Source organism: Osmerus mordax, chromosome 14, assembly GCF_038355195.1.
Source record: "Osmerus mordax isolate fOsmMor3 chromosome 14, fOsmMor3.pri, whole genome shotgun sequence".
Classification (NCBI taxonomy): Eukaryota; Metazoa; Chordata; class Actinopteri; order Osmeriformes; family Osmeridae; genus Osmerus; species Osmerus mordax.
The window spans coordinates 6,783,035-6,798,620 of record NC_090063.1 but is presented as its reverse complement, the minus strand read 5'-3'; the positions used below and the strand labels follow the sequence as shown (position 1 = coordinate 6,798,620).

The window sequence follows — 15,586 nt, the reverse complement described above, 5'->3', positions numbered from 1 at the left end:
AGCTGTGTTCACGGTCAGATCTGCCGCATCATCCTCCCTGCATCTCATAAGGGTGCGGAGGTGTCCATGCCAGTCACGGCTAATGGATTGGCGGGGCTGAAAATGGACCCCAGTAATGAGAGAGGTCGGCTTCATGGCCCCCCTCCATTGCTGCCCCCTCCATTAGAGCAGAGTGGAGCTCCGGAGGGGCTGTTTCATGGAGGGGAACATTGTTGATTGTCTCTTTTAGTCTCTCTTATTCTACCCTTAACTGGATGATAACCTACCTCCCCCCACCCCCGCCCCTCCCCCCAGATGCAGAGGAAGCTGGGATCTGGCGAGTCGGGGCCCGGGAGGGGCACAGGCGTGGACTGTGCGGCTCTTACCTGTATGGTCCAGCTGGCCCAGATCCTGGTGGGGGCGGGGGCTAGGCGCGCTGGTCAACATGGCAGGAAGTGTGGTGGTGGTGGTGATCTCTGCTTCCACCATGTCACTGCTGGGATGCTTGTTCATTGCTATTTTTATCAGACATGTGGAATAACCGTTTTTCATAATAAACAACTTCCTGCCCTCGCTGGGTTTCTCTGTGCTCCTTCATGCCGACTTGTTGTCCTGCTCCATAGTGACCAGTCTATCTCCAGCAACACCGGGCCCTGTGCTCGTCTGAAGGGTTGAACCTAGACACGCAAACAGGATCCTGTGGCAGAATATGTCTGCATAGGCATGTACTGTGACCCACAACATGGGACAAATACATATTTGGTCTGACAGACAAACATATGAGCAGAAAGATGGAGAGACAGACAAACAGAGGACTCGAAAAGTCTTTCTTTAATGGCCTAAATGTTCTCTCGCTCTCTCTCTCCCACACACACACCAACTCATGTTAACACTCCCATACACAAATGCACTTGCAGACATACACCTGCTTGAATGCATTTTATTTTGTCAAATATGTTGTCACTTATGATGTCACTGCTTATATGTGCACGAAACACAGTGCACATGTGACACACATGCTGAACACCTCTCACAGGACAAATTAACAGTGACTGGATACTCTGTCTATGTTTCTGTGTAGGATTTACCATTTGTGGTGAAAGGGCAACTTCAGGATCAATAGGATGTCTGATTGATTGTCAGAACGAATGTCTCCCCTCAGAATGAATGTTGTAAGATAACATTTATTGGAACAACACCTTTACATCAAAGTGCACACATCACAGGATACATTATTAATAAATTTACTTTTTACACATAATATATATATATTTTTATAAACATCTTTATTATAAAACATTTTGAGGAGTGTGCAGTATATATACATATACACATAAGTACAGGTTCTCAAAACAAATACATTTAAAACACCAGTGAATACCAGAAAGAGCAAGAGTAAGGAGGCCACTGTGGTGTTCTGTTTTCACCATGATGGAGCTGATTTGTAATCCTGCCAAAGAGCTGGTTTGTCAATGATTCAAAGCCTTTTATCTCCCCCGTGAATTCTGAAATAATCTTTTATGTACTATTCATGTCCCGCCGAGTGAAAAGGCTGAAAAGGCAGCCATCACAATGGCAGACAATTGAAACAGGCAATAGAAAGCACCCTAAAGTGCATGTTTTATTGTTGGGGAATTGAACCATTGCAACCTTGAAGCTGTGCTGCCTGAATTGAAGCATTGAATGACTAAATGTTTAAAAAAAAAGCACTCAAGACTGTAATTCTGGGTAAATTATGTGGCAATATTATAGATACCTATACACAGTCAAGGCTAAACCTCCATCGGGCACCTTTGACTATAATGTTGTCTAAGTTGTCCTTCACACTGTGTCAATACATCTTTTAAATAGATGTCCTAAAGGATGAAGACACTGGAGGAGATTTGCTTTTATAAAAGTGAGAGCAATTCTTTGCTCTTATTTGTGTTTATGTCTGTTTGTATATAGGCCTAGATGCTTTAGGGTGTCCTTGCTGTATGTCTTCATACACTTTTTGTATGGTAAATGGACTGCATTTAGCGGCACCTCACATTTTTCCTCTCGTTCACATCCGGTGACGGAACTGCCATGCAAGGAGCCTCCCATCAGAAGGCTCTTGCGGAGTCAGGGATCGAATCACCAACAGCGATTAATGGGTGACCCTCTCCCCCCTGAGCCACTGCCCCTAATATGGATATGTGGATTGCTTGTCTTTCATGGCTGCAGGTGAAATCTCAATCCCAAGCCAAATTTTTCACTTTGTGGAAGAATAATATCTTAAAATAAAATCTTAAACTAAAAACGTGTAGTTTACATTTTTTATGCGATGAAATAAAAATGGGACGTTCATTATCTAATTGATAAAGTAAAATGAGTATGGATAAAACGGTTTAAAATGTTTTATACTTTTATACTACTCATTCAAACAGACCTGGTATAAACAACCTACGTGCTGTTTGGTAGCAGATCGTTCCTGCCGTTGGGGTACATTACGACCCCTGGGGGGTAGAACACCACCGGTTCTGCTGAGCTCTGGCAAATCGGTACCACCAGCGCGTGTCCCTGCTCGTCCTGCTCCGGCTTAGTTGACGCCGTGAACGGTCTCATGTTGGTCACCGAGGGCGACGTTATCTGCCAGAACAGTTTTTTCAGTGCCTTCCTGAATTCCCGCCGCATCAGGCAGTACAGGATCGGGTTTAAGCAGCTGTTGGAGTGCGCGAGGCACACGGTCACCGGGAAAATGTACGCCTGCATGGTGTAGTATTCGTAGCTGAAATGGACCACGTTCAGTTTAACGAGGATGCCCCACAGCGTGAGCGCCTGGTTAGGGAGCCAACACAGGAAGAAAGAGAGGACCACGATGGTCACAGACTTGGTTACCTTGGAGCGTCTCCGGGCGCTGGATGTGTTGACATTGTTGGACGTAATAAAGCGCAGCAACAACAGGTAGCACACGGATATGATGCCTAGCGGGATTACGAACCCGATCAGGACCTTCTGTGCGTGATAGAGCCCCAGCCAGAACTGCGCGTCTCCGGCACTATCCGGGAATTTGACAAGACACAGTTCCTCGTTGGACACGACTGAAGTTGTGGAGAAAACGACGTTCGGCAAAGCGGCGGACACCGCTGCGAACCAGATGAAGATGGTCATGGAACGCGCAGAGCAGCAACGGGGCCGCCGCCTCTTGCTCTTGAGCGCGGAGGCGAGTGACCAGTACCGCGCCACGCTCATCGCGGTCAGAAAAAAAAACACTGGCGTACATGTTCATGGCAGTAACATATGACACAATCTTACACATTGCGTTGCCAAAAAGCCAAGTGAAATCCAAGGCATTCTCCACCGCCCAAAAGGGCAGTGTCAGGACGAACTGGAAGTCCGTGACTGCCAGACTGGTCACGAACAGGTTGATGGAAGACTTCTTCCACACCTGTTTAGACTTCATGAGGTACAGCACCAGAAGGTTCCCAATCAGTCCCAGTGCGCAGACCACCGAGTAAATGATCGATATGAGGATTCTCAAGACAGCGGACCCATCTCCCACAAAGTCTCCCAAATTCCCCGTGAGTAAAACGCCGCTGGAGGACTGGTTAGATTCATTAAACGTGACAGCGAAATTAAAACTATAACCAGGAAAGAGGATAGCGGAGCCCTCGTCCGCGTTAGAGACCTCCCCGGGTGTTTCCGACCTTAGCCCAGCACCGAGACCCGCTCCACTACCACTCAGGAAATCCATCTTTAAATTAGCCGGTTTTTCCAACGGTAGCAAACATAATTATCCAACCACGAAGAGAACTGTCGTTTTTCAGTATGTTTAAGACAAGTTTCGCAAGCCGTCCAAGCAAGACCCCGAACAATGTATTTGTTTCATGAATGAAAGTTTTGTGCGTAATGCCACATCGCGGCGACCAATCGACTGCCCGTCTGCAAGATGATGTGAGTTGACAGAAGCAGTCTCGAGAGGTCCTTATTCTACTGCGTTCTCTGGGATTGGACGGTTGAGCATCGACGCAGAGCGCGCTTCAGCTGTTGCTTTCCGCGGTGCTGATTTAATTATTCAGAGAGACACCCTACTGACGGGGCCAGCGACCGCTAAGTATTTGGTCCACCTGCTGCCACCGTTGCTCCTGGTTGGGGCGATAAATGAGTATTCTGACGAAAGGCTAAACAACTTTTTATTTCCAAGATCAAACGGTTCACGTGGTGATTTCACTTCCATCGGTCTCTCTCTCTCTCTCTCTCTCTCTCTCTCTCTCTCTCTCTCTCTCTCTCTCTCTCTCTCTCTCTCACACACACACACACACACACGACATACACACACACTCACTCACTCACACATTATTCAAATGCATTAACACACACACGCACAGTTCCATAACATCACCATCTGCTTTTCAGCGTTGCATGGCTCAGGTAATTGCCTGAGTCCTGGAAAACGGAAAACCTGATAAAACAGGATTCTTTACCGCCACTTAATTTTTTTATTTTTTGGCTTTCTTGTACATTCTGTGTTCAGCACTGTCATGCAAACAAATAATATTCTAGACATGGGAAATCCTCCAGGATAGGGGATGACCTCCAGACAATATCAGTTATAGCCCTGGTCCAAATCTATATTCCCTAGCTCTCTCTCTTTCTCTCTTTCTCTCTTTCTCTCTTTCTCTCTTTCTCTCTCTCTCTCTCTCTCTCTCTCTCTCTCTCTCTCTCTCTCTCTCTCTCTCTCTCTCTCTCTCTCTCTCTCTCTCTCTCTCTCTCTCTCTCTCTCTCTTTCTCTCTCTCTCTCTCTCTCTCTCTCTCTCTCTCTCTCTCTCTCTCTCTCTCTCTCTCTCTCACACACACACACACACACACACACACACACACACCTACACCCACAACTCCTGGCTCTGATACAGATCTTTAAAACCATTATCAGGTTGCACCATGGCAGGTTGGAGAGAAGGGATTGGAGGATAATGTTTCCCAGTGTCTAAGTGTCATACACACACACACACCAACCCCCCCCCCCCCCCCCACACACACACACACACACATGCACAAACACATGGTGGTAGTTTGGGTGGGTGGCCTCCAGAGGGCACTCACACACATGTTACTGTAATGTAACTATTGTCAACGAATCAGATGAGAGGAGATCAGAAGAGCTGTGAGGAAGAGATGAGGCAAGAGAAGAGAGAAGACAATGGGAGGCGAGGAAGTATGAGAGGAAGGGAAGTTCCTTTATGGTTACCTGGCAACCCACTGACATGTGTCTGTTCAAGTGAAGGTGTGGAGCGCTTGACAGGACAGACTGGACCACTTATCTGGATAGTAATACCTGTGAGATTACTCACCCTGCTGCTATGACAATCTTACACTTTTAAAGTTGACCTGGAGGGTCAGTGGCAGTTGCAGACTCACTTTGTTTCTGATGGCTGGAAGAGTGGACACATTTCTCAATGCTGCTTGAGGATGAAATCTATGTAATAATTTTTATAGTGCCTTTATTACGGTGATTTTTTAGCATGTATTATTATGAGCTGTATGTATGTGTTATGTTATGGGATATGTGCAATACTGTTATGTAACTTTTGATAATGTTTGGCTGAGGATGTATTGTTTGTTGTTATTGTGACTGTCAAGGCATTTATGACGCACCACAGAGACCAAGACAAATTTCCCTGAGCGGGACAATAAAGTTAATCGTATCGTTTACTGTGACCTGTTACCAAATATGATGGAAGCCTGGTCCAGTCCAAGGTCAGCACTGTACATGACTGGGCTCAGGAACCTGGCTGGAAGGGTAGCCTACAGTATGTAAAACTGCTACCCCACTAGAGCAAAAGTGCATTTGATTTGCATCAGAACCGGTTCCAGTGGAGTTACAGTTTTTCACAATTGTTAAAACCCATTCCTTGAAACAGTCACCCATTTTCTCAAAACTCTAAACACAAAACCAAATCTTCAAACTCAATTTCCAAAACCTCTGACTTTTCTGGCAAAATCAAACACTTGCCCCTTACGTAACCTGTGCTCAAAATCAAACAATGCTTTCAGATCATAAATACAGCAAATCAATATATAAACATTATGGAGCAATCATTAGACACAACACAACAACATGGAGAACACAGCATCCAGGGCATGTAGTTACATGTAAAGACAAATGTGTTTATGTATACACAGTAAATGTGTAAATGCATTTAGCAATAAAGAAAATGGATTTTGAATTTTGAAACACTGGATTTTGTTGTTTCCACACACATTGATACTTTCCTGATGTATTACTATGTTTAGCCTGTGTTCTGCACCTCTCTTTTGCCAACCGTCTCTGGAGGAGGGGAGCCCTCACTGAATTGCTCCTCCCAGGGTTTCTCCCATTTTTCCTCCTCTAGTGAGTTTTTCTGGGACTTTTTCCTTGTCTTCCTTGAGGGTTGAGGTTGGCTGAGTGGCAGTTCTATGGACGTATGTGAAGCCATCTGTGACATTGCTTGTAAAAAGGTCCATACAAATACTGTACATTTGATTAGAAAACATTACAGTAATCAAGCGGAGCTGGTTCATGCAGGAGACGTGAGATATAGTGCGTCACTAGCAACTCATCATATCACGCAGTCAGGGCACACCTTCCTAACAGGGCGGGGTTTATAGCAGGGTATCCCAGCATATGAAATGCTAGTGCGACACAGACGTCAGTCATCCTGCTGCCTTGGTTCTGTGTTTCCTTTCGTAGGGGGAATGCGTCGCTGCTCTCTGCTCGGATGTTGAGACGGTGTCTCCGTTGGGTGCGGCAGGGAGCCGATGCAAGCAGAACCATAATGCCAAATTCAAGTACTACAATACTGTATTGTATCGTGTGCAATAAAGTATCAAGCAAATACACTACTGAGTCCTCCTGCCTGAACCATCACAACTTAGTACTGTCAACAAAGAGCAAAGAAAAAACTGGGTTAAAACCCTCTGGTGTGCTGGAGCCAGCCTTGAAAACACTCCACACTTATGTCACCACAGGCCAATTCTATTGCCTGTAGGAGATTTACCCTGGTATATGAGTTTCGGTCATAGACCTTCCACCGCCACGCAGAGAAAAACTCTTCAATTGGTTACACATCCCTAATAGATCAATAATTTATCATCCCAGGTCCAACTTGTCATGCTCCAGATCTGAACTCCACAACAACATCTAGGACGACGCTTAAGGTCCTGTTGATCCAGACCCCACACTAAGTGTGGAGCGCACCAGCTCATGCCTAGACATGACCCCAACTTGAACCTGAGCATCTGCCTGCAGCCTGACCTGGAGTTCTACTGTCTCTTCTCTTCTCCAGGCTGGTTCTTGTGATATATGTGACTCTTAGTTTCATGCAAATTCAGCCTATTAAACTTTCTAAGAGGCAGCACTAGCCAACCCAGCAGCTGTGTGTTTGGTTAGTTCTGATGACTAATTAAATTCAGGAGCTGTTTGAAGATGAAAAACTCGGGCAGACAGCTGCATAAACTAGATGGTAGACTGTTGGAACAGTAGTCAAAGTCACCATGAATCTGTCATAATAAAGCCTGTAAGTGGGGTGTCTGTCATCCATTTTGTTAAGGTGATCTAAGTGTGTTTCTAACACAGCTGTAACCATAGATATATATAAAATGTCTTTATGTATATCTATGGTTGTAACAACAGTGACACAGGAGTGCTGAGTTACAACAGTGGTGTGATAGTATGAGGGTGGAGGAAAAAGAGAGAACAGCTAAGAAGAGGAGGGAGGGTCAGTTGTTACAGAACAGCTAAGAAGAGGAGGGAGGGTCAGTTGTTACAGAACAGCTGAGAAGAAGGAGGGAGGGTCAGTTGTTACAGAACAGCTAAGAAGAGGAGGGAGGGTCAGTTGTTACAGAACAGCTGAGAAGAAGGAGGGAGGGTCAGTTGTTACAGAACAGCTGAGAAGAAGGAGGGAGGGTCAGTTGTTACAGAACAGCTGAGAAGAAGGAGGGCCATAGAACTGCTGGTGAAAGAGGGTGGAGCTTGACAGCCAAAAGCATAACCTTAGACAATGTTTGCAGTTTTTCACAATTGCTAAAACACATTTCTGTGCACAAACAACAAAGAATAAATAAAACTGGGTTAAAACCCTCTGGTGTGCTGGAGCCAGCCTTGAAAACACTCCACACTTATGTCACCACAGGACAATTCCATTCCCTGGAGGAGATTTACCCTGGTATATGAGTTTTGGTCATAGACCTTCCACCGCCACGCAGAGAAAAACTCTTCAATTGGATTGTGAAAAGGGCTGTATGGTGGAAGGCACACATTTACAGTAAAACATGCTGGTTGAAGTTGAACTATTCTCATATACGGAACCACAGTGAAAGCTGACATTGTCCTTAGCCCTGTAGCCTTGTTGTTACAGTTCAATTGCCTGTCTGTTGTCAATACCTTAGTAAACCATTTCACATGGTAAAACACAAAGTGAGATGCAGGGTACAGTACTGTATAGAGGTACAAGGAGGAGAAAGAACAAAAAAATTGCAAAGAGCAAAGCAGAGTAGTAATTTCTGATAAATTTTGAGCTACTATGATAAAACATGTTTTTGTTCATCAAAAGACAATGACGGATAAATATGAAATTTGTTTTCAGATTACGTAAAATGTACTTCTCCCTGAGAACTATATGTTTTGAACAATGTGTTTTCTATTTTTTTGTGTATTGTTTACTGACTGCTTGATAGTGTATATCATTGTTTACTGACTGCTTGATAGTGTATATCATTGTTTACTGACTGCTTGATAGTGTATATCATTGTTTACTGACTGCTTGATAGTGTATATCATTGTTTAGTGACTGCTTGATAGTGTATATCATTGTTTAGTGACTGCTTGATAGTGTATATCATTGTTTAGTGACTGCTTGATAGTGTATATCATTGTTTAGTGACTGCTTGATAGTGTATATCATTGTTTAGTGACTGCTTGATAGTGTATATCATTGTTTAGTGACTGCTTGATAGTGTATATCATTGTTTAGTGACTGCTTGATAGTGTATATCATTGTTTAGTGACTGCTTGATAGTGTATATCATTGTTTACTGACTGCTTGATAGTGTATATCATTGTTTACTGACTGCTTGATAGTGTATATCATTGTTTACTGACTGCTTGATAGTGTATATCATTGTTTAGTGACTGCTTGATAGTGTATATCATTGTTTACTGACTGCTTGATAGTGTATATCATTGTTTACTGACTGCTTGATAGTGTATATCATTGTTTACTGACTGCTTGATAGTGTATATCATTTTGATCACTTTGTTTATGATTTGACAGCAGTGTTTGATTTTGAGCACAGGTAAATCTATTTTGAAGCGAAAGTTTCATTTTGCAATATGATTCAGAGGTTTTGTACATAGTGCTTGAAGATGAGGTTTTGTGTTTACAGTTTTGAGAAAGTGGGTGACTGTTTCAAGAAATGTGTTTTAGCAATTGTGAAAAACTGTAAACATAATCCAGTATTAGAAACAAGTGTGAACAATTTTGAGTCATTGTGTTTTACAGATGAAAACTGTGTTGTAGTTGTGTTTACTGTTTGCCGCATGTGTTTAACATTTTGCAGCACAAGTGCATCACAGTGCAAAATGTTTTTTGTGAATGAGAATGTGTTTAGAGTTTGGCCAGAAGAGTGTCTAATTCGACAAATGGGGTTAGGCAACTGAACATTTGATTCAGAGAATGGGTTTTAGCATTTTAGCAATTGTGAAAAACTGTAATTGACACACAAGCAGGTGTGAGTTCTTCACAGCAGGGTGCAGGAAGCAGAACGGTGGTGCTGGGGGAGAGCGTCTCTACTGTCTAACTGAGTCTTCTCTCTTTTCTTTCGATTGCTTTCTTCTCCTCTGCTCTCTGCTTCTGCTCTCAACTTTATTCTTTTTTCCTCTGCGTGTGGTCACACAACAAACACAGCCCCACATTATTCATGCACCAGTTACAGACTCTCCCACTGCGAGCAGACCTCATACAGAGGGATAAAAGCATTATGCATCATCCACAAACCTCCATCTCATGCACTTTGAAAACAATTGGTTCCCATGTGTTTGATCCTCGTTCCAGTGTATTTTCTGACATTTTATGTCAGTCTTGATTTCATTTGTATTTAATTTCTTTCGAAATTGCTTGATCCTGTTTTCAATCAGAATGAGCTTTTATTAAACAGTTTACAGCCCCAAATTGGAACAGAAATTCTCAAAAACAAAAATGTATGTACTGCCTTCAAACAGCTTCAGACTCTACCAAATGACTACAATGAAGCAGAAGGTTTCTCAACAACATGAATACCCATAAACAAAAGGCTTCTATATATTGTTCTATATATTCATACTGTATGTACAGTATGTCTACATATGTTTCAATATAAAGAATGTAGACGTATATTTTGTATGTAGACATACAAAATAGGTTGCTGTATTGTATGAGTACATATTTTGTTTGTCAAAATATGTTTGCAATTTATAAGACAAACTCTAATCACAACACAGACCTGCTGGGGAAACTGTAATCACTTGTCATTTCATACTGCTCTCTCAGTCTCAGGGAGACATGAGGTCTTCCTGACAGCAGGGTTTACAGAAAGAGAAAAACACCAGTTTGCAAAGGTGTTAAAACCATGCGCACAGCATGTGTGATTCATCTCCAAACCAGAATGAGCCAGATTTCAAACGACCCCACACAGATGCACACTTCCTCAATGCCCCTCCTACCCCACCCGCCATCCAGGCTGGTTTCTATGCAAGCTTGTTGTAATCTGGTTCCTCAAGGGCTGCTGGATCATATGAAGCTTGGTGGAGGAGGTATTCAGGTGAAGAGATGCTGTCTCTGAGGCTCCTGGGGTTTACACTGCTCCTATCAGCCTCTACTGTCACACCAGCAGGTACAGTTGGAAGGTTGCCTTACTTTATACTATCTTATTGTGGGGCTCCCCTATCTACAGTTTGGTTCTCACATAGCAGGCTAGTCTGGCTCTCTTCTCACACACACCGTCCCCAGTAGAGGTGGTTGGATGTGACAGAACCCCAGACCTCAGCCTCCTTTTTGGTCTTGTGGTACAGTGGATGCTTCTGTTTCCAGATGTCCTTTCCTCTTGTCCCTCATGTCCCAGAATGCTTGGCGGTGTCCATCGTAGGAGGCCAGGAAGTCAAGCCTCCTTACATACCCTGGATGGCGTCTGTGCAGGTCAACGGGTTTCACGCTTGTGGAGGAATCCTGGTGAAGGAACAGTGGGTTCTCACAGCGGCGCACTGCCCAGGGTGGGTTCCATGGCTCACGATCCTGACAACCTTTAAATAGTTACCATTGTTACGTTAGAACTACTTTAGACTTATACCATGAGACAGTAACATGTCCGATGAAGTGGAGGGCAGATGTACGGTGTACAGAAGTACATGAAGCTACCTGGAGGTACACTGAGGTTCTTCCATGGACTCACAATATATCTGTGTTCTAATCTCCATTGTGATATATTGTAAATGTTGCTGCAGGGGAGAGGACTCCAGGCAGGTTGTGACGGTGGTCCTGGGAGCCCACGCTCTGGACCAGCTGGAGGGGACAACTCGTGTGGGCATGGCCAGGAGCTTCAGACCAAACACCTTTAGCAGAACAACCTTCGCGGATGACATCATGCTGATCAAGGTAGAAGAATCCATTCCGTGCGATCGAGCCAAGTGTATTTGTAGTTGTACTCGAAGTAATGAAGGAATGAGGTTATTTGGTGAGCGGGATCTTCTCTGAGCTCGGCCGACCCCCCGGGATAGCAGGTGCTCTCTTCCTGCTGAGCCTCTCTGTCCCCACCACAGCTGCACACCAAGGTGAAACCAAAGAAGAAGCACATTGAGGTGAAACAGCTCTCTCGGTCTGGGAAAGACGTGGCCACGGGCACCAGGTGCCAGGTGTACGGCTGGGGCACGATGAGCGCCCAGGGCTCTAAGCCATCAAATCATCTGAGATGGGCCGAGGTGAAGGTATGGCCTCTATTTGTCTTTTCAAATCAGAACTGTTGACATATTATCATTATTATTTTGTCATTTCAACAGTCGGCATCAATAAAGAGTATGCCGGGTGAATGTCAAAATACACTTCAGAGAAAATGAATGACCGGAAGTTGATGTGTCTGTCAAGTGGAGGACGTGTGTGTTATGGTGTGTGTACAGATGGCGTGTGTGTGTGTGGGATCGTTGTCAGGTGGAAGACCGAGAGCTGTGTACCTGCTATTACAACAACAAGCCAATCATCAACCAGGACATGCTGTGTGCTGGGAACAAGAAGAGAGAAGCCGATGCCTGCAAGGTATTTAACCTGACTCAATCAATATGGTGGCGAACATGTTTCAATGTATTTATTGCAAACTGCTCTTCCAAATATCTTTACACTTGACACTGCCTGTCCTTGAGTCCTGTGCATTACATCTGCCAAATCACATGTAATTACGTAAACTTCATACAGTGGCCAGTTCTCAAGATAATTGAGCCACAGACAGACACACAGACACACAGACACACAGACACTAACTCACACATACACACAGACACACAGACACACACATACAGACACACAGACACTAACTCACACATACACACAGACACACAGACACACACATACAGACACACAGACACACAGACACTAACACACACAGACACTAACACACACAGACACACAGACACTAACACACACAGACACACAGACACTAACACACAGACACACAGACACACAGACACTAACACACACAGACACTAACACACACAGACACACAGACACTAACACACAGACACACAGACACTAACACACACAGACACACAGACACACAGACAGATTCCTGCCTTTATAGTTAGATTTTACCTTCATATAATGCCCACTCTCACGATAATCAAACCACAGACACAAACACACACAGATTCCTGGCTTTATTTATAGTTAGATGTTGCATGTGCTGCTGATGTTTGATTGTATGGGTGTGTGTGTGTACGTTTGAATGTGTATGTGTCTTCAGGGGGACTCTGGTGGGCCTTTGGAGTGTAATAAAGTCCTGGTGGGTGTGGTCTCCGGGGGAAATGGCTGTGGGAACCCTAAGAAGCCAGGGGTTTACACCCGCCTCTCTCAGCGGCACCTGGCCTGGGCCAACAACATCATCAAGAGAGAAACCAACTCCACTCTCTGGAATGGCCTGTAAACCATCCTGGGTGCACTTGATTTAAATGTCCTGTATACCATTGACTTACAGTCAACATCAGTGTACATTACTATTTACAAATAAAGGGTCAATACCAACAGTGCAACAGTGTATCGATTTCCGAAGTGTCAATTGTGAGTTCAAATCAAACAGACCTCAAATAATACTTTCAAGTGCAAACACATACACACGTTACACACTCAGAGAACATGAAGCTAATCTTCAATCAAAACACCCGACTATGGAGAGACTGATATCATATCTTCTACAGCTAGTTTCACATCACATACAAACCAGATCTTGTGATTGTGAAACTACACAGACATACACACACACCTACACACACACACACACACACACAAGCGCACGCACTTGCACACATACACGCAAACCACAGATGCAGATTTTTGATCTGAAGCAACATGCAGTTTCCACTTTTATTGATGTACATTTCCCCCCTCGGGTGAGATCCACAACCATGGAGAATGCAAATTACACACAGACTTGAGGTAACAGTCAAAGAATTCACGATGAAAGCTGAAACCTTGAAATGTCAGCTGACTGCAGCCTCGGCAGAGAGGCTTTTACAATGACTGGAGATCCATGTGAGTCTTGTTGTGTGTGTGTGTTTGTGTTTGTGTGTGTGTGTGTGTTTGTGTGTGTGTGTGTGTGTATGTATGTCTTGGCAGAGGAGGCTTCAATCAGCCAGAGTGCAGAAGCCATGTTCTGACATCTAAACCAATAAGACTTGAGCTAGGCAATGGCTGATTGTTCAGCAGACAGCCCCTCATCACAACACTCAGCCCTGAGGGATGCCGCAATCTTCAACACCCCCACTAACAGCTCTGCACGTGTCACAGAAGTAGCACTTAGTCTCTACGGAATCAAAAATCTTCCCCCACAAACATACACTGGGACAATGTACTGTATGAGAACAACTGGCGCCCTCTACTGGTCCACAAAGACTCACTCACTCTGAATGACATCCTGCAGCAGTGCTACATTCGCTGATGGTCTACCGTGGAGAATAGATGATTAGAGCTATCTGTGAACAGTTGCACAGTGAGATAGAACTACGATCCCAGACACCTGCTGCTCCTCTCATCCAGGGTTGTTCTGCCTGGGGGAGAAGAATGTCTGTGTTAAGACCACAACCAGCAGTGTTGCCTTCCTCTTACATCATGAAAGAGACGATTCATGGAGGCAGCCTGGGACACCCTGCCCACTGCAGCTTGTATCCGATTCACAGCTCTCTCCTGGGGCATCCACCCTGCACTAGGAGGTTGCATCCTAGCACACTAGCCTGCCCCATCATGAAACCTGAGTATGCATACAAGCATACTCGCCTACTCCACCCTGGACCACAAGGTTACATACAAGCATACTCGCCTACTCCACCCTGGACCACAAGGTTACATACAAGCATACTCGCCTACTTCACCCTGGACCACGAAGTTACATACCAGCATACTCGCCTACTTCACCCTGGACCACAAGGTTACATACAAGCATACTCGCCTACTTCACCCTGGACCACAAGGTTACATACAAGCATACTCGCCTACTTCACCCTGGACCACAAGGTTGCATAATGGCACACAAGCCTTTTTCACCCTAGACCATAAGGCTACCTACTAGCATAAGACTATGCTAGCCTCCTGTTTATGCAATAATCGTCCATCAAAGAGCCCTTATCTAACACCAAGAGTACATATGTGGGATATTTCTTAAAACATCCATCCATGCTGATGTTGAGAAACATCTCGTCCTAAATGAGTTGTTTGAACATCTTGAATTGAAAATTTCACCTGAGGTGTTACCGGTATGCTGCTAATGCAAGGCTTACCGTCCATCAGTATACACCCTCTTCACAATGTGTATCTGGTGAAAATACCCTGTTATTAGAGGTGTTCTGGAGTCTCCTCTGACAGACAGACATGTCAGAGGACTCTGTATGACCAGGCTGTTACCACCATGATTCATCTGAATTTCACACGGCCAATGTTTCCAATTTCACAGCTATGTGTTCCAGCCTCAGCCTCGAGCTTTAGTCTTAACCTCAGCTACAGCATTTGGCATCTAACTCTCAGCCCCAGCCTTAGCCACCACCCCAGCCCCAGCCCCAGCCTTAGCCACCACCCCAGCCCCAGCCTTAGTCACAACCTCCAGCCCCAGCCCCAGCCTTAGTCACAACCTCCAGCCCCAGCCTTAGTCACAACCTCCAGCCCCAGCCACAGCCTTAGCCACCACCCCAGCTCCACAGCAACACACAGGTCCGAGCTTGCAGAGAGGGTGACTTTGCCAAAAGGTGTCATGAAGTAACAACACAGCTGCAGACACATACTGCCTCATTAAATGATAATAAACGTACTTCTCATAAATGTTCCTTAGTGAGATGGAGAACTGTACCACGTGTTAGGATCTGGATATGTTTGGCAATTACTTT

General features: G+C 44.7%; 3 protein-coding genes across 4 annotated transcripts in view; 2 read left to right on the top strand and 1 right to left on the bottom strand.

Annotated features, from left to right (window-relative positions):
* slc45a2 (solute carrier family 45 member 2) overlaps nucleotides 1-520 on the top strand; it is a 7,395-nt gene extending 6,875 nt beyond the window's left edge. The window contains 3 exon segments of the mRNA XM_067250258.1: nucleotides 3-72; nucleotides 295-402; nucleotides 404-520. Of these exon segments, the coding sequence (XP_067106359.1) occupies nucleotides 3-72; nucleotides 295-402; nucleotides 404-520 (295 nt within the window).
* A 1,883-nt stretch (nucleotides 521-2,403) lies between these two features.
* On the bottom strand, nucleotides 2,404-3,694 carry rxfp3 (relaxin family peptide receptor 3). The gene is given in 2 exon segments (XM_067250257.1): nucleotides 2,404-3,207; nucleotides 3,209-3,694. Coding segments are annotated over 2 exon segments (1,290 nt in total).
* A 7,045-nt stretch (nucleotides 3,695-10,739) lies between these two features.
* On the top strand, nucleotides 10,740-13,225 carry LOC136956532 (granzyme K-like). 2 transcript variants are annotated; one of them, XM_067250444.1, is made up of 6 exons: nucleotides 10,740-10,848; nucleotides 11,077-11,224; nucleotides 11,456-11,606; nucleotides 11,771-11,935; nucleotides 12,156-12,260; nucleotides 12,961-13,225. In XM_067250444.1, the coding sequence occupies exons 1-6, from the start codon at nucleotides 10,785-10,787 to the stop codon at nucleotides 13,138-13,140; spliced, it is 813 nt and encodes a 270-aa protein (XP_067106545.1). In that variant the 5' UTR covers nucleotides 10,740-10,784; the 3' UTR covers nucleotides 13,141-13,225. The 2 variants fall into 2 exon arrangements, with proteins under 2 accessions (XP_067106545.1, XP_067106546.1); XM_067250445.1 differs by having other exon boundaries at nucleotides 10,772-10,848; nucleotides 11,101-11,224.
* The last annotated feature ends 2,361 nt before the right edge of the window (nucleotides 13,226-15,586 follow it).